Source organism: Lissotriton helveticus, chromosome 1_1 (assembly GCF_964261635.1).
Source record: "Lissotriton helveticus chromosome 1_1, aLisHel1.1, whole genome shotgun sequence".
Lineage (NCBI taxonomy): Eukaryota > Metazoa > Chordata > Amphibia > Caudata > Salamandridae > Lissotriton > Lissotriton helveticus.
In genome coordinates this window covers 308,382,127-308,408,809 of record NC_136057.1, presented here as the reverse complement: position 1 = coordinate 308,408,809, position 26,683 = coordinate 308,382,127, and the positions used below count along the sequence as shown (strand labels likewise).

The 26,683-nt window shown below is 44.3% G+C and overlaps 1 protein-coding gene across 2 annotated transcripts in view; it reads right to left on the bottom strand.

Moving 5' to 3' along the window:
* Positions 1–26,683, bottom strand: part of LOC144799842 (solute carrier family 23 member 2-like) — a 533,849-nt gene that overhangs the window by 267,739 nt on the left and 239,427 nt on the right. For both annotated transcript variants that reach the window (XM_078671540.1, XM_078671460.1), the window contains exon 3: positions 8,253–8,410. In XM_078671540.1, the coding sequence (XP_078527666.1) occupies positions 8,253–8,410 (158 nt within the window). The remainder of the gene's footprint in view (positions 1–8,252; positions 8,411–26,683) is intronic.

The window sequence follows — 26,683 nt, the reverse complement described above, 5'->3', positions numbered from 1 at the left end:
TTTCTTCAGACGATTGGGTTTGTGATTGAGGTTTCCTTTGGGTGTATCTTCGCGGAGCATATACCTCGGCCCATGTATAAGCTTCATTCAGCTTATAATCGATAGTGTCTCTTTTGAATTTCCTCAGTTTCATTTCCTGGAGCTCTTTCCCGTATTTATCAAGCTTAATTTCCATTTCTGCCAGAAAAGATTCCCATGGTTCTGCATCCATCCTTGCTGCCAAATCCTCTTTAATGTGATAAATCTCTTCCTCCAGATCTTTAATGGTGGTAGATAATTCCTCAATTAATAATAAAATTAGATCTAATGAACATTTATTTAAAATACTATACCACTTTTCCATGAATTTACTGTTGCTGTGTAGTCGAAATAACATTGGCCTGATGGCCAGTCTCAGACCTCGCGGAATCCTTTTTACTCTGTGATACTGAATTAAAGTTGAGGCGTGTAATCTTTGATTTAGTTCACGCCTTGTCAGATATTCAAGTTGACGTAACTGTTGCGTCACAGTTCCACTTTGGGCATCGAATTTTTTAGCTTCCTTGATTAAATTGTATATTTTATCTGCTTCCTCCGGTGTATATGATTTGGTTGGAGCTCTATTTTCTGTGATTGAAGAAATACTTTCGAAAGACATTTTTAACTTGGTGCTGACAATCAAATTTTAGCAGAAAGTCATAAGATATATATGTGGATGATTGTCGCACACTCTCCTTGACTTTAGACTCTATTTAGACGGTATGTGTGCAGCTCTGCATTAATACCTGCTAAGTATTGATCAACTGTGAATTATGGCCTAACACCACATTGGCTATTAGGACTGCAGTGCGCACTACTTTAGTGAAAAAATTCAGAACAATTCTAAGGTATTCAGAATATTTGACCACTGTTATACCATGTTATAACATTTATTTTTTCATCATCTCAAATCATGAACAGAAACATATTCGAATTTTGAATTTTAAACATATACATCAATATTTACAAAGTCATCAGAACCACCAATCAATGCATTTCGGGACATCTTGGTCCCTTCGTCAGGGGTTCCAGTAGTCAACTGTAAAAGTAACAAGGAAACAATATGAAAACGATGCCCACTCGCAAACAATAATACCAATCATCACAATACATCAACATAAAGTGTATGCTGCGACGTTCACATGAATGTTGTTTATGCCCACATTACATGTATTTCTCCTAGTATAATCTAAAACACGACATGTATACTCAAACGACGTGAAAGAACTCATGCTGAAAAATGCCCAGCCACCAAAAAGTGCCAACGTGAGATAAACATACCTCGCAAATATTTGAAGAGTTATTTCTGAAATGAAAATATCCAAAACATCACTTCAACCAATCACGGAAAAAATGAATGAAACAATCACCAATGTTATACTGACTGACTGCTCACCTTTTTAACCAGTACTACCACTTAGTCCAAACAGCCAATCTCGTGGTCAGATGCTGACTCTAAAAAATGCAATGACTGAAATCAGTGACATGAACCTTAACCTAACAGTTCCTAATGCCTGTGGTCGCCGCCAGTTGCTTACCTCTCTTGTAACGATAAATCCCAACAAGAGTCCGTGTATTTGATCCTCGGTGCCTACAAAAAACGTAAAGGTAACATAAATACCTTTCTGATATTACCCGCTCGTTGCCTTTACCGAAATAAACCCTCCTCGCGTACCTCTCCATGCGCCGAGTGCCTTTCAAAATCATCCGCCTAGCTGTCTGATGCACTTCCGTGTCATCATTCACAACTTATACCAATCCTTTCCGGTCGACTTCCTAAACATCGACGACAGACTGTGCTGGACTACAACGAAAGAGTTATAGAACTACAAAAAGTCCGTTTATACCCGCAATCATAGTGTGACTACCAATGCCTTGATATTCATCAATCATTCTTTCCAAAAACCAACGCGTGTACGACGGACAGTCATCGCTGATGCCAAACAGCAGAATACTCGCTGACCACTAGTGTGTCTCTAGTCAACAACAACTTTATCAAAAAAAAATTCAACATAAACTTGGCCCAACAGAAGACAGTGACATGAAGAAAAGAAAAAAAAAGGAATAGATTCCACATCAGTCAGGCTTGGAAGCAGTCGAATGGGCACTCCTTCAGGAAGAAGGATCAGACAGCCAGAAATGTTTTGTGTTACAGCTACTGGAGTTCTGCCTTATGAACAGTTATTTTGAGTGGCAAGATGTCTTTTACAATCAGATGAACGGGACATCTATGGGTTTTCCAGGGGCACCCATGTATGCTAATACCTTCATGGCGAAATATGAACACGACCACATAATGTTGGATTCACAATGGCAAGAAGGTCTTGTGTTCTTTCGACGTTATATCGACGACATTTTTCTAATTTGGCGTCTATCTGAAGATTCACTCAGGAGTAACATCACTCGTCTTAACCAAATAGATCCGAGGATACAATTTACTTCTACGATTCATCATGATGAAATTTCATTTCTGGCTGTTGTGGTAAAATTGAAGGAGCAAACCTTAGAAACCAAGCTGTTTAAGAAACCAACTGATAGAAATAATGCATTGTTATATACCAGCTTCCACCCAAAAAATCTAATTGACAATTTACCCATATCTCAATTCATGAGGATCAAACGGATCTCTTCGAACGAAACTGATTGTGCTGCATCCTTAATTGAACAAAAGGCAAGGTACATGCAAAGAGGATATCCAGAACCCATACTTGACAGTCAATTGAGTAAAGTAAACAACATGACAAGAAGCTCACTATTGACTAAAAAAGAAAAAACCAGCACGAACCGGATGATTTTCGTTTCAAAGTATTCATCTGCCTCGAGGGACATCAAAAAGATCCTACTGCACAGATGGGAACTGTTGGAAGTCGAACCAGATTTTGGAAATCTGTTCAGTGAAAAACCATTATGCGCATATTCAAGAGCCCAAAATCTAAAAGAATTTTTAACAAAACCAGCAAAAGCTAAACTAAAGAGTGGCTCATTTCGGGGCACTATGAAATGTTGGAATTGCAACAACTGTAACAATATGATATTGGGGACCACATTACTACATCCTAGAACTGGTGAAAAAATTCCATTATACCACACGTCGGACTGTAACACTGATTTCGTTGTTTACTCCATTAAATGTCCATGTGGGCTATTATATGTTGGCAAAACCACAAGGAAATTCAAAATACGAATATCAGAGCATAGGAGTAGGATACGTAATCAAAATCGCACGTCCCCATTGGCAGTACATTGGATTGAACAGCGACACACCATCGCGCAGATGAAGTGTCAGATAATCGAAGCAGTAGTTCGGTATGCAGGTAGAGACAATGATCAGGCACTCCTCCAGAGAGAGGCTTTCTGGATCAAAAAACTCCAAACCTTGACCCCAGGGGGGCTTAATGACAAATTTGAATTTAGTTGTTTCCTTTAATAATTAGGGCAGGAGGACAGCCTCAGTTTGCCTTAAGGAATCCGATAAAATCACATGATTACATTACATATAGTAATCTAAACTCATAGGTTTTGAAATCAATGTATACTGATTGTGGAAGTAAAAGTTGTAAATAGCAGGCAGGTAATTTTATGTTTATTTATGTTTAGGTGTAAATAGCAGGCAGGGAAGTATTTAGTTTACTTTATTTCACTTTATCACACTAATCTATTCCTTTTTTTTTTCTTCATGTCACTGTCTTCTGTTGGGCCACGTTTATGTTGAATTTTTTTTTATAAAGTTGTTGTTGACTAGAGACACACTAGTGGTCAGCGAGTATTCTGCTGTTTGGCATCAGCGATGACTGTCCGTCGTACACGCGTTGGTTTTTGGAAAGAATGATTGATGAATATCAAGGCACTGGTAGTCACACTATGATTGCGGGTATAAACGGACTTTTTGTAGTTCTATAACTCTTTCGTTGTAGTCCAGCACAGTCTGTCGTCGATGTTTAGGAAGTCGACCGGAAAGGATTGGTATAAGTTGTGAATGATGACACGGAAGTGCATCAGACAGCTAGGCGGATGATTTTGAAAGGCACTCGGCGCATGGAGAGGTACGCGAGGAGGGTTTATTTCGGTAAAGGCAACGAGCGGGTAATATCAGAAAGGTATTTATGTTACCTTTACGTTTTTTGTAGGCACCGAGGATCAAATACACGGACTCTTGTTGGGATTTATCGTTACAAGAGAGGTAAGCAACTGGCGGCGACCACAGGCATTAGGAACTGTTAGGTTAAGGTTCATGTCACTGATTTCAGTCATTGCATTTTTTTAGAGTCAGCATCTGACCACGAGATTGGCTGTTTGGACTAAGTGGTAGTACTGGTTAAAAAGGTGAGCAGTCAGTCAGTATAACATTGGTGATTGTTTCATTCATTTTTTCCGTGATTGGTTGAAGTGATGTTTTGGATATTTTCATTTCAGAAATAACTCTTCAAATATTTGCGAGGTATGTTTATCTCACGTTGGCACTTTTTGGTGGCTGGGCATTTTTCAGCATGAGTTCTTTCACGTCGTTTGAGTATACATGTCGTGTTTTAGATTATACTAGGAGAAATACATGTAATGTGGGCATAAACAACATTCATGTGAACGTCGCAGCATACACTTTATGTTGATGTATTGTGATGATTGGTATTATTGTTTGCGAGTGGGCATCGTTTTCATATTGTTTCCTTGTTACTTTTACAGTTGACTACTGGAACCCCTGACGAAGGGACCAAGATGTCCCGAAATGCATTGGGTGGTGGTTCTGATGACTTTGTAAATATTGATGTATATGTTTAAAATTCAAAATTCGAATATGTTTCTGTTCATGATTTGAGATGATGAAAAAATAAATGTTATAACATGGTATAACAGTGGTCAAATATTCTGAATACCTTAGAATTGTTCTGAATTTTTTCACTAAAGTAGTGCGCACTGCAGTCCTAATAGCCAATGTGGTGTTAGGCCATAATTCACACATACATGTCTGCCACATGGCACTGGTGTAAATGCACAGATTTGCATTTACAGAGGTATTCGTTATTTACCACCAACTAATAGTTGGTGGTAAATAACGAATCCTTAAAGCACAGAAGCACTCTTCAAAGTGCGTCCTACATGTCATTTACCGATTCGGAAAATACCAAATCGGTAAATGATGATTCAGTAAATACAGAATCGGTAAATACCGGTATTTACCGAATCTCCCCTAGATAGCAAATGGCTCAATACCGGTCGGTAAACCTGAAATGTACCGAATTTTGGGTTTACCGACCGGTAATGGGCCTCCTCCATCTGACCCGTAGTGTCTTGTAAATTAAGAATGCTGGAACTGTTTTAGTTCACATTGTACACCATAGGCCTGTGACATAAGTAGTGGAGGGATGAGTTGAAGGCAGGCTTAGAATGTTGATGTTGAGTTCTGTCTTCCACTAAAGACGTGAAAAATTACTCTCTGCGTGTGGCGTAGTTACTGGCGAGTGCTTGGGCTGGTAGGACGCTACCATTATTTCTCCCTGATTCAAACGTACAGTAATTTCCTAAAAAAACAAACAAAATGATCTCAATCATCGCAATCGTGTACCTTCGAAAATCACCTTAGCCAATTTCTAAGAGCAACGTGTGTGCTCCGAGCAAACTGATCTGAAACAACAAAAGCAATGGCATGTGTCCTTTCCAATATGGCAGCAAAATCTTGAAGGAGATGAACATACACATCTGCCTCCTCGCGAACCAGTGGCAACTGAAATGTCAAGTGGTCACTGTGGACTCGCTCTGCTTGCACCACGGCGGAAAAAACTGTGGCCCTCTAAATTAAAAGTAAACTAAAATTGTTTTTATTTAATTCATTAACAACTCCTCTGACCATAACGTTTTTCACTTCTCCCCTGGCTTTTTTACTTACCTGACAATAGCTATTGAATTTAACCTAACAGACTTAAACATACTTTACATTCTACTTGCTTCCATAAATTAGAAGCACAGACCCACATACAAAATCCAAAAAACTAATGTTCTTATAAATGCTCATTTCCAAACACGCATAGTAAAAAACTGAATATTTATAATTCAGGAAGCAGCATGTAAATAGGAAGATCATGTTGGCTCACTGGTTGAAGTCATTTTTGGCTAGTGAAACCTTTTTTATTTTAAAGATCCTTATCTTTGTGAGGCAGTTGTATTCTTTAAAGAGGCAGCAGGAGGGGCAATAAAAGGTTGTTATGCATAGTCTAAAGATTTGAGATGTTATCCTGTCTCTGAACGAACTGCATATTCTATGGGAAAGATTCAGATTTTATTGTCAGCCGAACTGCTTTTTTCTCAGATACATTTCAGTGCTAATTTGAATCATTGCCAATAGACATCGACATGCGCAATGTATTATTATATTTGGCCAGTAGGACTCGCTTTACTATTTGCTCGAATGTAGCTGCAATGGATTTTCCTAAAATGGCAATGATCTGACTGATCCAAAAAGAGACAGCACTTTGACGAACTAATGGCTCTGTCATATATGCCTTAATGCAGGTGAACTAGAGGACTAATCCGGTAGAATGACTCAAAATCAAGACTGGATAAATAGAGCGGGGTCTAAAAACCTGCCCCTAAGGACCAAAGGAAAGTGATATAGTTTTGCCACATTCAAGGTTATTGTTGGATGTATGCCTTTTCTGCAGGATTTGTTTTTGCCATTTTGCTTAACCCTATTTTTGCTGGCTATAGATCTCTGTACTTTACCCCTTTTAATCAGAGGTAAAGTGCTTAAGCTCCACCTTTCTACATTTCTACATGGGAAAACTGATATACACCTGGTTGGTTTATTTCCTAATATGACCCTGGTACATGGAACCAAGTGTACCTAGGAACTGCAAATTAAATACTCCCAGAGCACTGCATCCACCCACCGCAGCAGCAATGTAAAGCATGCCTTCAGGCCTATCATTGTAGCCTCGCTATGCAGTTTTATGCTGCAAATTCAACACTTCAAAATAACCCCATTTGACAGGCCTAAACCTTCAATTTAAATATTAATAGGTCACCCCTATGTAGGCCCTATTGCCCATGGTATTTAAAAGGGGATCATGTACATGTGTAATGCTAAACATGTCCATGCATTGCCTCAAAGCACCTCAAAGCTTATTTTCACTGTAGCAAAGCTGACTGTTTCATAAAGAACACGAGGATGCACTATTAAATACTAATACTGTATTTTAGGAATGGGAGCAGCTAGAAAAACAACAATTTTAATAGCTATTTAAAATCCAATTTATTGGTGAATTTAGATTCTTTCTAACTATTTTGGAAAGGGGACCATTAAAAAATTACCTTTGCCTTACCTGAATTTCCCAGAAGCTAAATATGCATTTGTTCTTTCACTACTGCCAGCCAGTAATTCGTTCTTTAAGTAGGCATGAATGAGGTGTAAATTTGCTCACAGGAAAAATCAATAGACTTGTGTGAATGGGCAGAGAGTACCCATTTGAACCTGACAGAATTTGCAGAGTGGGGATGGGAAAATCCTTATTTACATTAAAGTGCCATGTCCTGCTTGAATGCCACATCTTTCTTGACAGGTCATCTGGAGGGTGTGTTACACTTGGCCAGGATCCTTTTCTTGTCCCCCAGCCAGATACGCCCTATCACAGTGGGTGTCTTTTTTTACATTAAAGTGTCAAAGTCTGTTTTATGGGTCTTCTGTGTTTACATAAAATAGTTGGGGCACACTTCAAATGAGAGAAACAGGATTACGAAAAATGCATGTGCATCTACATTCTGGATTCTGAAAACTCAGCCTTTGTTCTTCTAGACATCTGTCTCAGAGGTTGTTGTGGGTAAAGGACCTGCCTCAAAATTGGCTTTAGTGTGAGATGTGGGAGGATTCTAGGATTACTATAGTACACTCCCCACTTAACCCCATCCTAAAAACCCAAGTTTAGTGTGGCAAAATACTTTGACAATCTTGGAGATTTCAAAGTGGATACATTTAGCCCAAGGAACCTTTAACCCATTAGTTAGGGCATCCCCAGGGCTCACTCCTACCCACTAGCTCATGCCAGGCATAAATGTGGCATCTCCAGGCACCCACTACAGAAGACTCCTAGACCTGAGGAAGATCAGAAGATGACTGAATCTGGTGTCTGCAAGAAGGACTGGACCTGCACTCCCTCCTGTACCAAGAACAAAGAAGTGGACTCCAATTACCATAAGAAAGACCTCTGTCAAGCATTATCATTAGAGATGTCACCTCTGTCACTCACCTGACTCCAAAAATGACTTGTATTATGGTACAGATGCCTGAGACAAAGAAGGTGGTACTGATGAGGTGGCTTTGAGTCACAGGGTCATGCATCAGGCAAAGCTCTTTGGATAGGATCAATGGGATGGACAAATTGCTTCCTAGTGCTGTAAGATAGTGCTGGGAAATATAAATCAGAAGTACAGGTATGAGATAGGAACAACCTATATCATCAAATCAATGTCACACATTTTCTATTCTTGAACAATTCACTTGTAAAGCAACAGCTAAGACATGTGTATGTCTCATAGTAGTAACATCCAAAGCTGGTATATTTTGGTGTACAGAGTACAGGTAGTAGACCGCACCTTAAGATAGTTTAAGCCTGAGCAGACAATATGTTCAACACTCTCATTAGAATGTGTCTTGCATGTAAATAACCACAAATGATACAGCATATATGAACAGTCACACACTATATATTCCATCACATTTAGTACATATTACATGTGCATGGTAAACATCCTTTACAACGCAACTTTTACCACGCAGTGCCTTTACAACGCAACTTATACAACGCATTGCGCTGGGGGGCGCTCTAGGATAGGGAATAGGTTTAATGTACTATCCAACACCTTCCCTACTATCCACGGGGACTGGAGTTGGAATAGTAAATTAAACTATTCACTATCCAGCGCCTAAAAGCGCTATGCGTTGTAATGGTATGCGTTGTAAAACTTGCGATGTAAAGGTAGGCGTTGTAAAAGTATGCGTTGTAACGTCATACATCCCATGTGCATCATTGCACAAAAACTCAGATCAGCAAGCCTATGGTTCTACTGCAGCATATGGAGCCACAAATTTTCTATCGAAACACAGACTTCTTCCGAGAATTCAGTTTCAGTCATATATGAGACACTAAGAAATTTCTAAATAAATGTTTTTTTCAAATAGGTCACACCCCACCCATTACCTAAAGCCTACCCTCCCCAAGTTAATAAGAGTCGTATCAGATGTCACAAGTGCTGTAGACAACTGGCAAATAAAAACAATAGAGTAGCTTACAGACAACACATTCACTGGCATTTGCACACACAAAACCAACTGGCACACTAGCAGCATGCATAAATGTGCAGCCTTGTTGTCTGAGTCTCCACTGCATGCACAACAAGAAATCGGCACAACGTTTTGGCTGTGTTCATGTTTTCTGCACATCCATAACTGATGACTTTTGTAATGGTTGTCATATCAATCTTTACCTTCACGTATGCACTCCATTAAGTTTTTAAAATGTTAGTTTGATTTTGGACAGGAGAATTACTCAGTTGAATATGCCCTCTAGCTGCTTGCGATGGTATCTTGTTTTGCTATAACCCACTTTCTTACTGTGGTTGCAGGAAAGCCTTCCTTGTGGCATCACTGAGCCAGGTTATCTTTGCAATAAAGGTTTGGAAAAGAGCAGGAGGTTGCGTCAATGAGGCTCAACTTTTTGTGTAGCTCACATTTAGTTCCCTTTTTAGTTTTTAGGTCGAGCTCCCTCGACCTATTGTCGCTGAGTTGCTCCTCAAGGGAGATAGACAGGTGCACGAGCAGACCAGGCTCTGTGGACGCGCTTACGCAGGCCCATACACACACACACAGACACAGACACACACACACACACTCACGCACGCGCAGACAGACACACACACACACACACGCAGACGCACACACACACGTGCCAAGCCCCCCAACCCCCACTTACCGTATCAGCGGCCTCAGCCGCCACTCCTGACATCTGCTGCCACCGGTCCTCTGGGCAATCCACTCCATGGGCGCGGGCTTCTCGCAAAGACGGAAGTCCCGCCCCACGACAGCCGTGAGCGTGCACATCCCGAAACCGGAAGTTCGGGAGAGTGCACGCTCAAAGCTTGTTACCTCTTGCAAGCATTCACCGCCGGAGCCATAGCGCATTTTTTAACCTCCCACTTTCCTGTTGAAATGTTTTATGTAATGCCGATAACATCACTTAATATGACGTGACATAGACAGGTTTTAAACTTCAGAAAATATACCAGCATTCACAACCCTCTTCGCGTGAGGGTGATGATGGCGTGCACCGGGAGGAGAAGCGCCGCGTGCCAGTCGTCAAAAAACACAAGTGAAGAGAAATGAGGTAAGAGGGGCTTCTGTCCTCATCAGCGCCAACCCTCCCAGCTGCAGCCTTCCTGAAACATCCTCCTATTCCCTTTAATTACTTCTGCCATTATTACTGTTTTTCACGGAAGCGGCAGCCGAGACGCTGTCATTCGGAGCGCACATGCCACTGTGTGATTGTTTTCTCCTGTTGATTCCCATTATATGAAAAGGCAGTATTGTCTGTTTGTTCTGTGCTAATTCACTTCATCCACAAGAGCGCTGCAGACAGCAGTGGCTCGATGTTTATTTAAAAGGGAATTCTCATGCCGTCTGTTAACTGAAAAAGACACCGCTCTTGCCTATCCCACAGTGAATATGTTCTGCAACTGTAAGCATTACTACAGTGCTTTCTACTGCTATGATTCTTCATCAGGGTCGGACTAGGACGAAAAATAGGCGTTGTCAGCATGTCCTGGTACTTATTTTTGTCTACCCATGCCTCTTCCTGTGCCATGCACTTTATTCTGCCACCTATCCTGGTGTTATTCCCTGCCCTTCCTTTCACTCTGCCACGCACTCTCTCCTGCCACTTAAACATATGCGCACGCTGTACAGTTGCTCCCGCCGCACTTTCCATGCCAATACCTCGCTTAATTTACAAGGACTAACAGCAAAACATAAAGATATCACTTGTCAGCTGTCTGCATGACTCAAACTCTTTCTAAGATACTGAGATCTCCAGTGTCAGAGATGCTTCCAGAAACGATGGAAGAATGTACGGCGCTCCAGGCAAAATTGCACTTTCCCAGCTGGAGCGCTTCTAGTGCCCTGGAAAAAAGGGATAGATTTTGAAATTGGAATAGGAGAAAGTTAGCAGGGGGTGCGGCATTTGCAACCGATGGTCCTACGCGAATGGATGAGGAGGGGTAAAGTGTAACTCACAATGATTTTTTGTTTATATCTACTGAATATAGCATGTGCCTTAGGTATGTGGTGACTTTAAAGTGCATGAACTTGCAGGAGAGATACGGTATTCCCTCTCATGTGACATCATAAGCATCGGGAAATGTACACATGAAACAAACAAAGCCTTAGCCTAAGGGAACACAAAAGGATTACACTTTGCTGGCTATTTGGTACAAAGTGGATAAATCACTGCTTCCCCTCGTAAATTGTCTGATTTTAGGTAACATTTCTTTTCACCAAAAATGATTTTCCTTCATTATCGGTTATAAAAGAACTCTAAAAAATGTGCGTACAGAATGCCCAGGCCCGGCCCACGCACGTCCCGCACTACAGGACACCTTGAACACTTTGTACAGCTGCCCATAATCTACCCCGTGTTACAATCAATCAACCCGCCTTCAGGTTCGCGGTATGATGGGGCACGCAGTCCTTGCCCCAGAGTTTCTCCTTTCCTCCGCGCATTTTGGTCTTTAAATTGACTTATGTGAAGTGACCCCTGGTTTTGTCTGTTTCCGGTGCCAATTAAAGGTTTCTTTTTGTTACAATGCCTCAGAGATTTAATTATGACATCAGGAGATGGACCTGTACGTCCATTTAATTTTTCTGCACTGATGAGGCTTACCCATCCTTGGATGCCAGCTCCAAAGCTGTGTGTCACTTGAACATGGTCCAAACAACTTGGGTGAAATCAGGTGTTTCTGATTATGGTGTTTTATGAGAAACTGGAGCAAGCCCGGCACCCAGCTATTTGTGTGTAATGTGTCTCTCGGTTGAGACCAGAGCGTGCAAACTTACTCATGGTTGTTACTGATGTGGACCTTCATGAAATAGCACACATTTTGAAATCGTCCTATATGACATGTTCGACAGCAGATTGTATGCTTGTTTCTACTTAGCTCATCCTGTACCTTTCCAGCTGCTGGTCGTACCTGCTCACTGCTAGCCCGAGTGCTCAGCGCCTTCTAACTTGCCTGCACTCTAGGTTAATGTGCTTCTAAATGTGATTCTATAAAGCAGCTGTATAGCGCTTTGAAGCCGCTGCCTTTTATTGGAAATTTGGCTCATGTGTGGATCTTATTTATATTCCATCCCTGCTGCTTCCACTATGATTGTACAGAGCTCTGAAACCCATTTTGGGGTGGGTTTGCATGATATAGGCCATACATATATGTGCAAATCAAAGTTTTCCTTTTTAAAAAGCTGCCAATGGGGGGAGGAGCCAAGATGGCGATCGGAACAGTCGCATGAACGTATCGCTCTGAGGTCCTTCCTCCCCGCTTGCCTATCCTGTCAATAATCCTGACCGAGGCTTCGTGATTTCTGTTGTGGGAGAAAAACGCTCACTTACCGTCTGATTTTTGGGCTCCGTCGTGCCGGGACTCCTGAGATCTGCCCCGGTCTGCTTGCTGGCCTTCCCGGCCCCGGCGCCGGGGCCTCGAGTGCAGTGCCCGCCCGGCGGTGTTCGGAGTGTTGGCAGCCCTGTTTCGGAAGAGAAGCTGGTCGATGTGAGCCTGGGAGCCGCGAGCCGGGAGAGATGGAACGGACCCGCTCCCAATAGTGGGTCGTCCCGTATACCCAGGCGCTGGTGAGCCGGAGAGGGGCCGTGTTGTCCGGTTCCCCTTGGGTGTGACGCCCCCTCATGTTGATGGTCCCGTCTGGGAGCCGGCGCTTGGCTCCCGGAGAGCTGCGGGGAGCACGTCCGGCCTTCTGGTGACTCTCCTTTCCGTGCCGGGTGCCGACCGCCGCTGATCGACTGTGGGACCCGCTGTCTCGGGCGGTCGGACGTGCCTCGGAGATGGAGGGGATGGTGGCAGAGAACGATGTTGTTAAGATGGCGGACGACCACCTGAATTGCATCCCTCCTGGAGACGGAGACGTTGCTGCATTTGCAACTTCCGGCCCTCGGCTGCATGAGTCGGTGTTTACACGTAGTCATGTACTGGCTGCACTGGTCCACCTGCGGACTGCTCTGCTTCTGAACTCCCGAGGCTTGGAGGTGCGGATTGCTGCCGTTGTCGGTCCGCCATTTTGTGGTATGGTGGCTTCCCTCCGAGTTGCTACCATCGCATCTCCTCCGGTTGTTGTGCCGGGGTCCCCGGATGATTCTGCGATTTCGAGGGTGCAAATGGACCAGGCGCCGGTGCTGCACTGCTTCCCATATCCTGTGCCTTCCTCTCCAGGCTTGGCAGACCTGCTTTTGGACCTGGCCTCCTTGATGTTCGGCGTATGGTTGCACTCAGATGGCCGCCATGTATCGTTGGCTGCTTCTTGGTGGCCGGGACAATGTTGTGCGAAGGTGCCACCTGACTTGCCTGGCTGGTGTGGACTTTTTCTGTCGGACTGTCTCTTGACTACAAGGCCGTTTAGCAGTTGTACTATTCACAGGAGTGGCCAGGGGTGATCTCGCTTGGATCCTGGCGGGACTTCTTCCTAGTGGATGGCGACTTTGGGACCCATTTTGTAAGACGGCTGCTGTTTTCATCCTGTGCAATGGCTCTTTGTGTTTTCTCTGGCCTCGGTCTTTACGCTTTTGGTTGCGGGGATGGAGGGGTCCGGGTGTTAGCTCCTCTCCTCATTCTTATTCTTTTTCTTTTTCGTTTCCTTCCTTTCTTTATTCCTTTTCTCGGGTGACTCTGGGGCGACAGGCACGCTGTTAGTGGGGTAGGCCATAGCCATTACGGTGATGTAGGGTGGTGGGTGATGGGGGGGGTTTGTTATTTTAATTTGTTTTGTTCTATGGTCCCTTTTTTTTCCTTTTTCTCTAGGGGGTTGGCTGTGTCTCTTCTTTCTTTTTCCGTCCTTTATCTATCCGGCGTCCGCACATGCTTTTCTTTATGGTCTAATGTGGGTGGGCTCATTACACGACGTCTCGTTAACTTGCATGTTATTGTTTGACCCCTACTCCTGGCCTGCCTTCGGCGGGCATTGGGTGTATTTGGCCCCATCACTTCTGATTGCTTTCTGCTTGTACGGAGGGGCATACCTCTCCCGTCTCTTTGGTCTGACTGAGTTGTGTGACGCCTTTGTTGATATAGCCGCTGCCCCCTCTCACTATTATAAAAATGTAACCTCTTTTATCCTAGCGCTTTCTTGTGTTGCGATCACGTCTTCTGATTATGTAGTGCCTCTTCCTTGTATCGTGCACACCTAAACTGCTATGTTTTGATCTCCTGCTTTTGCGGCCGGCCCCTGTGGTTGTAGGCCCGCGCGTGTATTGCTCTGATTGCTTAAATAAAGGTTTTAAAAAATAAATTAAAAAAAAGCTGCCAATAACTGCGTAATACAGAAAGAAGGCTAGATGTGATCCTGTGTTTTTTGTCTTTTTTTCGATAAAAGGTTTCACTGTGTCACTCTGGCTGCTCTCTCTGCAAGTTCAGCCAAAGTGCTTGAAGTGTAGTCATAACTGACCTAAGTACTGTCTTGTTCTTATGCCCCTATTAATTCAGGCGATCCCTCTGTGTCAACCCAAAAGTAGGTTGTGACGCTGCCCACAAAGCTAGCCCAGAGCTGGCTGATGTATGGATGTGAAAAAGTTATCATCCATATGGCAAGGGAAGAAATCGAGGCTTACTTCAGTGATGAATCACTGTGTACCTCTCCCCTATGCCAAGGATATTTAGAGGAAATTATTGGTTTAGATACAGATACCTGGGCAATGGAGAAGAAGGGCTATGGACGCATGGTGGATTATGAATATGATTCATAAGTTGATCTGCCCGCCTCTTCTACAGTTTCTGTGAAGTCCTATTTTCTTTTAATAAGGTATGCCAAGACACTATAATTGTAGCACAGGAGAAATCTTTTTAGGCCCAGCAGCCCAAAGGCTGATAGCCAGGTACTATAGCTTTACCTCCTGGTGGCAAATAGGTTTAGTCCTCCCATCCATCACCTGAAATTCTGGGCGTTTTGATGTCTTTGAAGCAGAATACAAATTCCTTTCCTACAGCCTCTATAGACAGTCCAAGAAACTTGACACTTTGGCTCACACAGTTGTCCCTCTGGCAACTTGGCTGTTACACACTGCTACTGCTTCCTGTCTTTAGGACCTTTATATCCATGCTTTATGAGGACTAGCAAAACGTTGTGGACAGTATGCCAGAGCACAAGAAGAGGCTATATCCATACCTGGTGAGTGATGCACTTGTTGCATCCAAACGCAAACTAAAATGTGGCTTTAACTGTAGGGACTGTGGCCCATTCTATGGGGTGCAGTTATCATGCTATGGTAACAGATGTGGGGGCATTCCACAGTTTTTAAGTCGGCCTGGGCAGCGCATGAGCTGCTCTGCAAGGCTTGCTGTATCCGTGTATGGAGTTGAAGCCCCGCTCACTCTCAGCCCATATCTGTCATTGGCTTGTGTCATTGTCTTTTGTAAACGCTGGTTTCTGATTCGTGAATAGGCTTGTCAGTCCCACCTTAGTACCGCCTTGTCTTCATTTGTAACCTCCCATGAGGATTCAACCTCTTACTTCTGTTGTTACACAGTAGGTCTTATTTAGTCTGTAAGCACTATTTTCTTTAATGAGTTTCTCTTACTGCAGGCACCACATGCTTTACTGCAACATTCAGCACGCCATGCGCACTTTCACTTTCCAAGCAGTCCGGGTCAATGACGCCCACTTCTTTGAATAAGTCCCGCATTTACAAGAGTTTGAGCTATTGGCATTGTAAATGACAGTGCCTTTTCATTTATGTGTTAATTATCAAAACAGATAAATAAAAGGCATTGTCATTTACAATGCCAATAGCTTAAACTCTCGCAAATGCGAGACCTATTGCATTGCAAATGCTTGTTGTCTTAGCTTCCTTTTCCAATGGTGGTTTGCACATGTTTTCCATACTGCAAGAATGTGCTATGTATGCATGTGTTTCTGATCGACAATGTCGCCTTGTAGTCTATGCATTTAGTTCCAGAGTTGCACAACTTAGAACACGATGCCTTGTTTTATTTTATTTTAGTTTACTTTTGCTCCTATGAGAGAGTTTCTCCCAGACTAATTAAAGACGCTAATTTGCACCCCTGGCACAGAGTGATAAGCTTGCTTTTTTTATTAAACAGCATCTATGCTGAAGTCAGTGAGAGGTTTACTTCCTACCAAAGTCATCATGCAAAGCTGCTGTGACTGAGATGCAGTTCCACTGTTTCCGAGCTCCATGCTGAAATTTAAGATAGCTGTGTAAGGGGAGTGTGTACACCAACAGGAGTGCATGTGCACATGGTATATGGGTAACTGGGTATGTGAAAGGCAGCATAATGAGTGATGAGGTATGTGCGTAACTGTATGGGTGAGTGAGTGAATGTGAGAGTGGCTGTATGGTTGAGTGTGTGCTTGTGCCAGTGATTGTATAGATACGTGAATATGTGTTAGTATCTGTATGAGTAAGTGAGTAAGTGTGTGTGTAACTGTTTGGGTAAGTAAGTGGCTGTGCGATTGACAGTATGGGTTAGTGAGTAGGTGTGTGAATAGTACTATAGGTGACTGACTCAGTGAATAAGTCAGGGCGTATTGTTATATGGGCGTATGAGTGGATATGTCAGTTGCTGTATTAGTGAGTGTATGAGTGGCTTTATAGGTGAGTGTGTGGATGTATGTGTGTTGATCTATGAATCAGTGTGTGGCTGTATAAATACTGGTATGGGTGTGTGAATGGGTTTTCAGAATGGCAATGTGGAAATTGGGGTTGGGTGTATCAAAGGTTATATGGGGAGAGTGTGGATGCGTCAGAGTTTCTGTGAATTATGTCATCAGTGATGTCAGTTGAGATGTCATCAGTAATGTCACGGACCATGTCATCAGTAATGTTATATGTGTGGTCATAGGCAGTGCATTGCAGGGGCACAAGGTATAGTTAGCGCCATAACTATAACTGCTGAATTTCACTGGTTGTGTACGAGTGAAACCTGAGCCGTACTATGACGTCCCTGTAACCTTTGGTTTCTTCAGTGAATTACTACTTTTTTTTAACTCCATTTCCTAACTATAAGTCCCTGTAACCATTGATTTTTTTCCAGTAAATTTCTAAGGTTTTTGAATGCTAATTCCTTACTATAAATGTCCCAGTAACCTTTGTTTATTTCAGTGAATTGTTATGTTTTTTTAAAAGTAGTAGTCATGTTGCAGAGTGGTGGAGAAAGGGAGCGTGCCTCCAACCAGTCCTCATGAATCCCGCGATGTAGGACTTACAGGAGGTACCTTGAGGGCTTCTTGGGACCCAAGGTCCCTCAGGACTAAAGTTGATTTCATCCCACAACCAGTATTGCGCCAGGAGCCATGTTTGCAGAGTGGTGGGGAAAGGAGGCATGGTCTTCGAAGACCTCTTAGTAATCCCACTGTGTCGGACTTACTTGAGGTGACCAAAAAGATGTGCTGGAAAGGCAGCTCACTGTCTGTGAAACCAATTCTGCTCTACTTTCAATAAGCAAGAACATCTTCTGCTCTCACTTGTTGAAAGCGGAGCAGTGCTTGCTGTAACTTGGCGAGAGCGGAAAAACTCCTGTCAAGCCACCACAAACAAGTCCCGGGCTGCTCATCCCGGGTCATAGCAGAGCTGGCCCAGAGAGGTGGCGGTCCCACTGGGCCAGGGGATTCCCATTACCATTGATTATGAACCTCTGCGGGTCCACAACCAACTCCCTTCAATGTTTAGATTTTACCCCGGGGTGGCGGTCTCCGGGACATGTGAAGAGAAGTACGACCCCTGCATTACTTTACAATATTTAGCCCCAGGGGGTGGCAGTCCCTGGGCAACTTGGGATGCCCTAGGGCTTCCGCCTCATTATTATTCATTTAAATCTGTGGCCTGGGGAGGTGGTGGTCCCCGGGGCTGTGGGGGAGGCTGTAGGGCCTCCCCGCATTTTCTTTTTTTTATTTGTGCCTGGGGGAGGTGGCACAGATTTAAATTATATTTAGCTTAGCTAACTATAACTGCTGAATTTCAATGGTTTTGTATGAGTGAAATCTGAGCATAACTATAATGCCCCTGTAACCATTGATTTTTAAGTGAATTTCTAAGGTTTTTGTAAATTCTATTTCCTAACTATAATGTTCCTGTGATCTTTGTTTTTTCAAGTGAATTTCTATATTTTTTTAAATGTTATTTCCTGACTATAATGTCCCTGTAACCTTTGGTTTATCAAGTGAATTTCTAAGTTTTTGTTAATGTTATTTCCTGACTATAATGTCCCTGTAACCTTTGGTTTATCAAGTGAATTTCTAAGTTTTTTTTAATGTTATTTCCTAACTGTAACCTTTGAAAGTGAGTGTGTGAGTAGGTGCATGAATACCTGACTGGGTGTATGAGTGTCTGAGTGCGTCTGTGAGTGGGTGTCAGAGTGTCTGAGTGGGTTTGTGAGTGACTCCATGAGTTTCTGAGTCAGTCTGTGAGTGAGTCATGAGTGTCTAAGTGGGACTGGGAGTCTCTCAGTGGTTCTGTGAGTGGGTTTCATGAGTGCTTCAGTAGGTTCGAGAGTGGTAATGAGAGTGTCTGAGTGTGTCTGTGAGTGGGTGCATGAGTGTCTGAGTGGGTCTATGAGTGCGTGTGAGAGTCTGAGTAGGTCTGTGAGTGAATGAATGAGAGTGTCAGTGTCTGAGTGGGTCTGTCAGTGGGTGTGTGAGTGTCTAATTATCTGTGTGGGTGTGTCAGTAGCTGTGTGAGTGACTGGGCCACAAAGGAAAAGCACCTGCCCATTCATCCAACAAGAGTCCACAGTTTCGCACTAGATATGTAACCAACTGGAGTACTTTCTACTGGTTAGTTACTAAGTGCAAGCATTTCCTTGGGAACATGTCCATGATGTATTCTACACTACAGCTGCATAATGGAGCATGAGAAAATGTCACCAGTGACCATGTGTGCATTTTGGCAATGTGATTGTGCGTGGTGCGTTTTTATCTGGAAATATGTGATAACATAAATCCTCCTATATAGAAGAAAAAATAGGTAAATCTCCACCAAACAAGGGTCTTTCTTTTTAACTATATGTAGGACGTGCTTCATTCTTTGTTGGAGATGTTCTCTTATTACTCGGCATCAACATCCCCTCACCCAAATCGGTGGGAAACATGCAGAAGGGGCTGTCCATCATCCTGGCAAAAGGGGGGGAAGACCCTTGCGCACTACTAAGGTGGGCAGGTCCAAATAGCAAAGCCTCTAAGTGATTTCTACATTTGATTACTCATAGCAGTTTGAAGGGAGAACCTTGGAATCTGCTCTCACCAGGTAAGGACAAGAAAGAACCTACTGGACAATCATTACAGATGCGCTCCAATACATCAACAATGCATTCACCTACACAAAGCATTTCAGATAGTTTTTCAATATGGAATTGCAGAGAAATCATACCTGCTTTGCATTCGCCAAGCCATCAGTGATGTCATTTGAGATGTCATCAGTGATGCCATCAGTGATGTCACTGACCAGGTCATGAATGATATAATATGTGACATCATCAGCAGTGCATTGCAGGTGCGTGAGTTATAGATAGCTCAACTAACTATAACGGCCGAATTTCACTGGTTTTGTACGACTGAAATTCCAACTAACTATAACGTCCCTGAAACCTGTGTTTTTTTCAGTGAATTCCAAAGGTTTTTTTTAAATGTTAATTTCTAAATATAACGTCCCTGAAACCTGCTTTTTTCTGTGAATTTCTATGGTTTTTTTAAATGCTAATTATTAAGTACAACGTCACTGAAACCTATGGCTTTTTCAGTGAATATCAAAGGTTTTTTAAATGTTAATTTCTAACTATGCCTACAGAGGTAGGACATGTGCAGAAAGAGGAAGAGAAATGAAGCAAAAGGCAACAGAAGTCCAGAAAGACAAAGAAACGTGCATAAAGAAGCAAGAGATATACAGAAAGAACCAACAGAGGTGCCATAAGAGGCCTTGTTGCAAAGTCATCCTGTGCACCCAACGTTTTGCTGACTGGTACTGGTGGTAACTGACTCTGACTAACCAGGCCCGGAGCCAGTGCTATGCTGAAAGACACTAAGAATACAGTGAAAACACTATGGGTTGGGGTACAACTGTGATTGCCATACCTCCCCTGTAAGGCCCTAGTACATTATAGGGCAGGGGGGTTAAAACTATCTCTAAGTCAGAGGTGCAGTCAGAGGTGCAGAAAGAGGCAAGAGAAATACAGAAAGACACAAGAGAGGTGCAGAAACAAGCAAGAAAAGTGCAGAAAGAGGCAAGCGAATTGCTCAAAGAAGCAACAGAGGTATAGAAAGAAGCAAGAGAAGTGTAGGAAGAGTCAAGAGATGTGCTGAAAGAAGCAACAGAGGTATAGAAAGAAGCAAGAGAAGTGCAGAAAGAACCAACAGAGGTCCAAAAAGAGGCAAGAGGGGTAAAGAAAGAGGTAGGAGAGGTGTACAAAGAGGGAAGGGAGTTACAGAAAGAGCCAGGAGGGGTGCAGAAAGAAGGAAGAGAAGTGTAGAAAGAGGTAAGGGAATTGCTTTAAGAAGCAACAGAGGTATAGAAAGAAACAAGAGAGGTTCCAAAAGAGGCACGGGGGTGCAGAAAGAAGCAAGAGCAGTATAGAAAGAACCAACAGAGGTGCAAAAAGAAGCAAGGGGGTGCAGAAAGAGGTAGGAGAGGAGCACAAATAGGCAAGAGAGGTGAAAAAAGAGGCAGGAGGGGTGCAGAAAGAAGAAGGAAAGTACTGACAGAGGCAAGAGAATTGCTGAAAGAAGCAACAGAGGGGTAGAAAAGAAGCAAGAGAAGTACAGAAAGAGGCAATTGAGGTGCAGAAAGAAGCAAGAATAGTGCAGAAAGAACCAACAGACGTACAAAAAGAGGCAAGATGGGGTAGAAAAAGGTAGGAGAGTTGCACAAAGAGGCAAGAGAGGTGCAGAAAGAGGCAGGAGGGATGCAGAAAGAAGTAAGAGAAGTGCAGAAAGGGACAAGTGAGGTGCAGAAAGAGGCAAGAGAGGTGGAGAAAATGGCAAAAGAACTGCAGAAAGAGGCAAGAGGGATGTACAAAAGGAATGAAGGGTGTAAAAGGAAGTAAGAGAGGTGCAGAAAGAGGCAAGAGAAGTGCAGAAAGAAGCAAGAGAGGTGCAGATTGAGGCAAGAGATGTGCAGAACGTGGCAAGAGATGTGCAGAAAAAGGAAGAAGGGTGCAGAAAGAAGCAGAGGTACAGAAAGAGGGAAGTGAGGTGCAGAAGGAGGCAAGAGAACTGCAGAAAGAGGCAAGAGAGTTGCAGAACAGGCAAAAGGGATACAGAAAGAGGGAACAGGTGTGCTGACAAAGGCAAGAGAGGTGCAGAAAGAGGGAAGAGGGGCAAAGAAAGAGGCAAAAGGGATGCAGAAAGTTGCAACAGAGGTGCAAAAAGAAGCAAGAGCAGTGCAGAAAAAACCAACAGAGGTGCCGAAAGAGGCAAGCGGGGTACAGAAAGAGGCAAGAAAAGTGCAGAAAGAAGCAAAGGAGTTGCAGAAAGAGGCAAGAGTACTGCAGAAAAAGGCAAGAGAGGTGCAGAAAGAGTCGGAGAGGTGCACAAAGAGGCAAAGTTGGTACAGAAAGAGGCAAGAGGGGTGTAGAAAGAAGCAAGAGAAGTACAGAAAGAAGCAACAGAGGTACAGAAACAAGCAAGAGAAGTGCAGAAAGAGACAAGAGAATTGCTGAAAGAAGCAACAGAGGTACAGAACGAGGCAAGAGAGGTGCAGAAACAGGCAGGAAAAGTGCAGAAAGAGGCAATAAATATGCAGAAACAAGCAAAGGAGGTGCAGAAAGAGGCAAGAGTACTGCAGAAAAAGGCAAGAGTGCTGCAGAAAAAGGCAAGATAGGTACAGAAAGAACCAACAGAGGTGCAGAAAGAGGCAAGAAGGGTACAGAAAGAGGTATGAGAACTGCAGTAAAAGGCAAGAGAGGGGCAGAAAGAGGAAGGAGAGGTGCACAAAGAGTCAAGAGTGGTACAGAAAGAGGCAAGAGGGGTGCAGGAGAAGTGCAGAAAGTAGCAACAAAGGTGCTGAAAGAGGCAAGAGAGGTGCAGAAACAGGCAAGAAAGGTGCAGAAAGAAGAAACAGGGGTGCAGAAAGAGGAAAGAGTGATACATACATTTTTAAAAGAGGTGCAGAAAGAACCAACAGAGGTGCAGAAAGAGGCAAGAGGGGTAGAGAAAGAGGCAAGAGGGGTGCAGAAAGAAGGAAGAGAAGTGCAGAAAGAAGAAACAGAGGTGCTGAAAGAGTCAAGGAGGGTGCAGAAAGAGGCAAGAGGAGTGCAGAAAGAAGATAAGAGAGTTGCAGAAAGAGGCAATAGAGGTGTAGAAAGAGGCAAGAGAGATGCAGAAAGAAGCAAGTGAGGTGCAGACAGAGGCAAGAGAGGTACAGAAAGAGGCAAGAGAGGTACAGAAAAAAGCCAGTGAGGTTTAGAAAGAGGCAAGAGAGGAGCAGAAAGTGATATGTTGGGTGCTGAAAGAGGCAAGAGAGGTATAGAAAGAGGCAAGATAAGTGTAGAAATAAGGCAATAGAAGTGCAGAAAGAGGCACTTGAGGTGCAGAAACACGCAAGAGAGGTGCAGAAACAAGCAAGAAAAGTGCAGAAAGAGGCAAGAGAATTGATTGCTGAAAGAAGCAACAGAGGTGCAGAAAGAGGCAAGAGAAGTACAGAAACAGGCAGGAAAGGTGCAGAAAGAGGGAACCGGAGTACAGAAAGGCAAAAGGGACAAAAGCTCTAACTCTCGCAAATGCAAAACCTATTGCATTGGGAACACTTCTTTAACTAGTAGACACGTTTGCAGAGTGGTGGAGAAAGGGTGCTGGGCATCCGACCAGCTCTCAGGAATTCCGCTGCATAGGACTTACAGGAGGTACCAGGAGGGCTTCTTGGTCCCCAATGTCCCTCAGGAGTAAAGTGGACTTCATCCCCCACCCCATGGTCTGTTAAGTGACTCATTTGCAGAGTGGTGGAGAATGGGGTGTGTGGCCTCCAAAGACATCTTAGCACTTCCACTGTGTGTGACTTATTGGAGGTAACAGGAGGGGTAGTTGGCCCCCAAGCACAACCTTGGGGCCAACTACCCCCATTACGTCCAGTAAGTCCCACACACCAGGATTGCTACGTTCTCATAGCACGCCATTCCCCCTTTGCCAACCACTCTGCATGCTCTTGGATGGGGACTGAAGTCCCCTTTGCTGCTGGGGGTCCTTTAAGGGCCAACTACCCTACCTCTTACCATCAGTAAACCACACATAGTGGGGTTGCAGAGAGGTGGACGTAGGCCCTTGCTCCACCACTTTGCAAACGCACCTCCTGCCGGGTTCTAAATTGGGGTGTTAGGCCCCTTCATTCCTCAGAGTCTCTGAAGGCTAACTAGCCCACCAGGTACCTTGAGTAAGCAAAACACACCTGAATTGCTAAGAGTGGTCCGAGGCCACGCTCCCTTTTCACACCACTCTGCAAATGCAGCTCCTGGTGCACTGCTGTTTGGGGGATGAAGTCCACTTGTGTTCTGAGGTCCTCAGGAAACAAGAGGACCTCATCGCCCCACCAGCAGTGCGCAAAGAGGCATGTTTGCAGAGTGGTGTAAAAAGGGGTGTGGTCTTGGACCACCTCTCTGCAATCCAGCTGTGTGGCACTTACTGGAGGTACCTGGTGAGCTAGTTGGATCACAGGGACCCTCAGTATTCAAGGGGACTCAATACCCCAACTTAGAATGCACCAGGGGGCGTTTTTGCAGAGTGGTGCAGGGAGGGTGCGGGCCTCGGCGAGGCCCCACTTTTTTTTTTAAACAGGAAAGGGGCCGCGCGGCCACCCTCCCAAGGCCAATTTCGGCCTGGGAACCCCATCCCCTAGGGCATGGCCTCCTTTTTTAAATGTATTCATTCAGAAGGGAGGGCGCATGTCCCCCCTTCCCTAGGCCACTATTGGCCCCGGGGACCTCATCCCCTGGGCCGTCCTGCTGTTAAATTTTTTTTTTTTAATCAAATGGGAGGGGGCCGAATGGCCCTACTCCCGTGCTACTTCAGGTCCTGGGGACCCCATCCCCAGGGTCCTGGCCATACGTTGGGGACCATGGGGGGAGCCCCAATGCCCCCACGGTTCCTGCTGGCTCCCCTCCTCTTGCGGGAGCTAGCATTGATTTTGGGCAAGGGGAGCTGCTGAAATGCAGCTCCTCTTGCTTAAAAGCAAACCTGCTTTGCTTTTTGGAAGCAAGAGCCGGTTTCCTGCTTGTGATACCAAAAAGCAAAGCAGGAGTTTGCTATGACAGGGTGGGAGCCTCCTGCCCTGCCATAGCAAGCAGCAATGTCCCGGGGTGGACACCATGGGACATTGCAGGAGCCGGCCCTGGGGGCTGGCCGTCCTCTGGCCCATCATGGGCTCCAGGAGGGGGGCAGCACAGCCCCCTCCCTATACTTTTAAGGCCCCAGGGAGCTGGTGGTCCCTGGGGCCCCTCATCCGTCTTTCTGCACTTCTCTTGCTTATTTCTGTACCTCTGTTGCTTCTTTTTTCTGTACCCCTCATGCCTCTTTCTGCACCCATCTTCCCCTCTTTCTGCACCCCTCATGCCTCTTTCTGCACCCGTGTTCCTTCTTTCTATACTTCTTTTGTTTCTTTCTGCACTTCTCATGCTTCTTTTTGCACCCCTTTTACCTCTTTCTGCACCCCTCCTGCTTCTTTTTGCACCCCTTGTGCCTCTTACTGCACATCTGTTCCTTCTTTTTGCACTTCTTTTGTTTCTGTAGCTCTCTTGCTTTTTTCTGCTGCCCCTTGCCTCTTTCTCCACCCCACTTCCCTCTTTCTGCACCCCTCTTACCTCCTTCTTCACCTCTGTTCCTTCTTTCTGTACTTCTTTTGTTTCCTTCTGTCCCCTTGTTCCTTCTTTTTGCACCCCCTTACCTCTTTCTACACTGCTGTTCCTATTTCTGAACTTCTTTTGTTTTGTTTCTGCACATCTCTTGCTTCTTTCAGCACCCCTTCCTTCTTTTTGCACCCCTCTTGCCTCTTTCTGCATCTCTGTTGCTTCGTTCTAAACTTCTCTTGCTTCTTTCTGCACTTCTCTTGCTTCTTTCTGCACACCTCATGCCTCTTCCTGCATCCCTCTTCCTTCTTTCTGCACTCCTTTTGCCTCTTTCTGCATCTCTGTTGCTTCATTCTGCACTTCCTCTGTTTCTTTCTGCCTCTCTCTTGCACCCCTCTTGCCTCTTTCTCCACCCTTCCACCTTTTTTCATCTCTGTTGCTGTTTTCTGCACTTTGCTTGCCTCTTTCTCTACCCCTCATCTGTCTTTCTGCACCTCTGTTGCTTTTTCTGTACTTCTCTTATTTATTTCTGTACCTCTCTTGCTTCTTTCTGCACCCCTCCTGCCTCTTTCTGCACCCCTCTTCGCTCTTTCTGTACCACTCTTACCTCTTTCTGCACCTCTGTTCCTTCTTTCGGCACTTTGTGTGTTTCTTTCTGCCCCTCTCACTTCTTTCTGCACCCCTTAGGCCTCTTTCTCCACCCCTCTTCCCTCTTTCTCCACCCCTATTGCCTCTTTCTGCACTTCTTTTCCTTCTGTTCCTTCTTTCTGCACTTCTTTTGTTTTTTACTGCACATCACTTGCTTCTTTCGGCACCCCCTTCCTTCTTTTTGCACCCCTCTAGCCTCTTTCTGCACCTCTGTTGCTTCTTTCTGCACTACTCGTGCTTCTTTCTGCATCTCTTTTGCTTCTTTCTGCACCACTTGTGCTTCTTTCTGCACCCTTCTTCCCTCTTTCCGCATCTCTGTTGCTTCTCTCTGTACTTCTCTTGCTTCTTTGTGCACCTCTTGTGCTTTTTTCTACACTTCTTTTGTTTCTTTCTGCAACTCTCTTGCTTCTTTCTGCACCCCTCCTGCCTCTTTCTGCACCCCTCTCCCCTCTTTCTGTACCCCTCATGGCTCAATCTGGACCTCTGATTCCTCTTTCTGTACTTCTTTTGTTTCTTTCTGTACCACTCTTACCTCTTTCTGAACCTCTGTTCCTTCTTTCTACACTTTGTTTCTTTCTGCACCTCTCACTTCTTTCTGCACCCCTTAGGTCTCTTTCGCTACCCCTCTTCCCTCTTTATTCACCCCTGTTGCCTCTTTCTGCACTTCTGTTCCTTCTTTCTGCACTTCTTTTGTTTTTTACTGCACATCACTTGCTTCTTTCGGCACCCCTCTTCCTTCTTTTTGCACCCCCTTGCCTCTTTCTGCACCTCTGTTGCTTGTTTCTGCACTACTCCTGCTTCTTTCTGCATCTCTTTTGCTTCTTTCTGCACCACTTGTGCTTCTTTCTGCACCCTTCTTCCCTCTTTCCGCATCTCTGTTGCTTCTCTCTGTACTTCTCTTGCTTCTTTGTGCACCTCTTGTGCTTTTTTCTACACTTCTTTTGTTTCTTTCTGCAACTCGCTTGCTTCTTTCTGCACC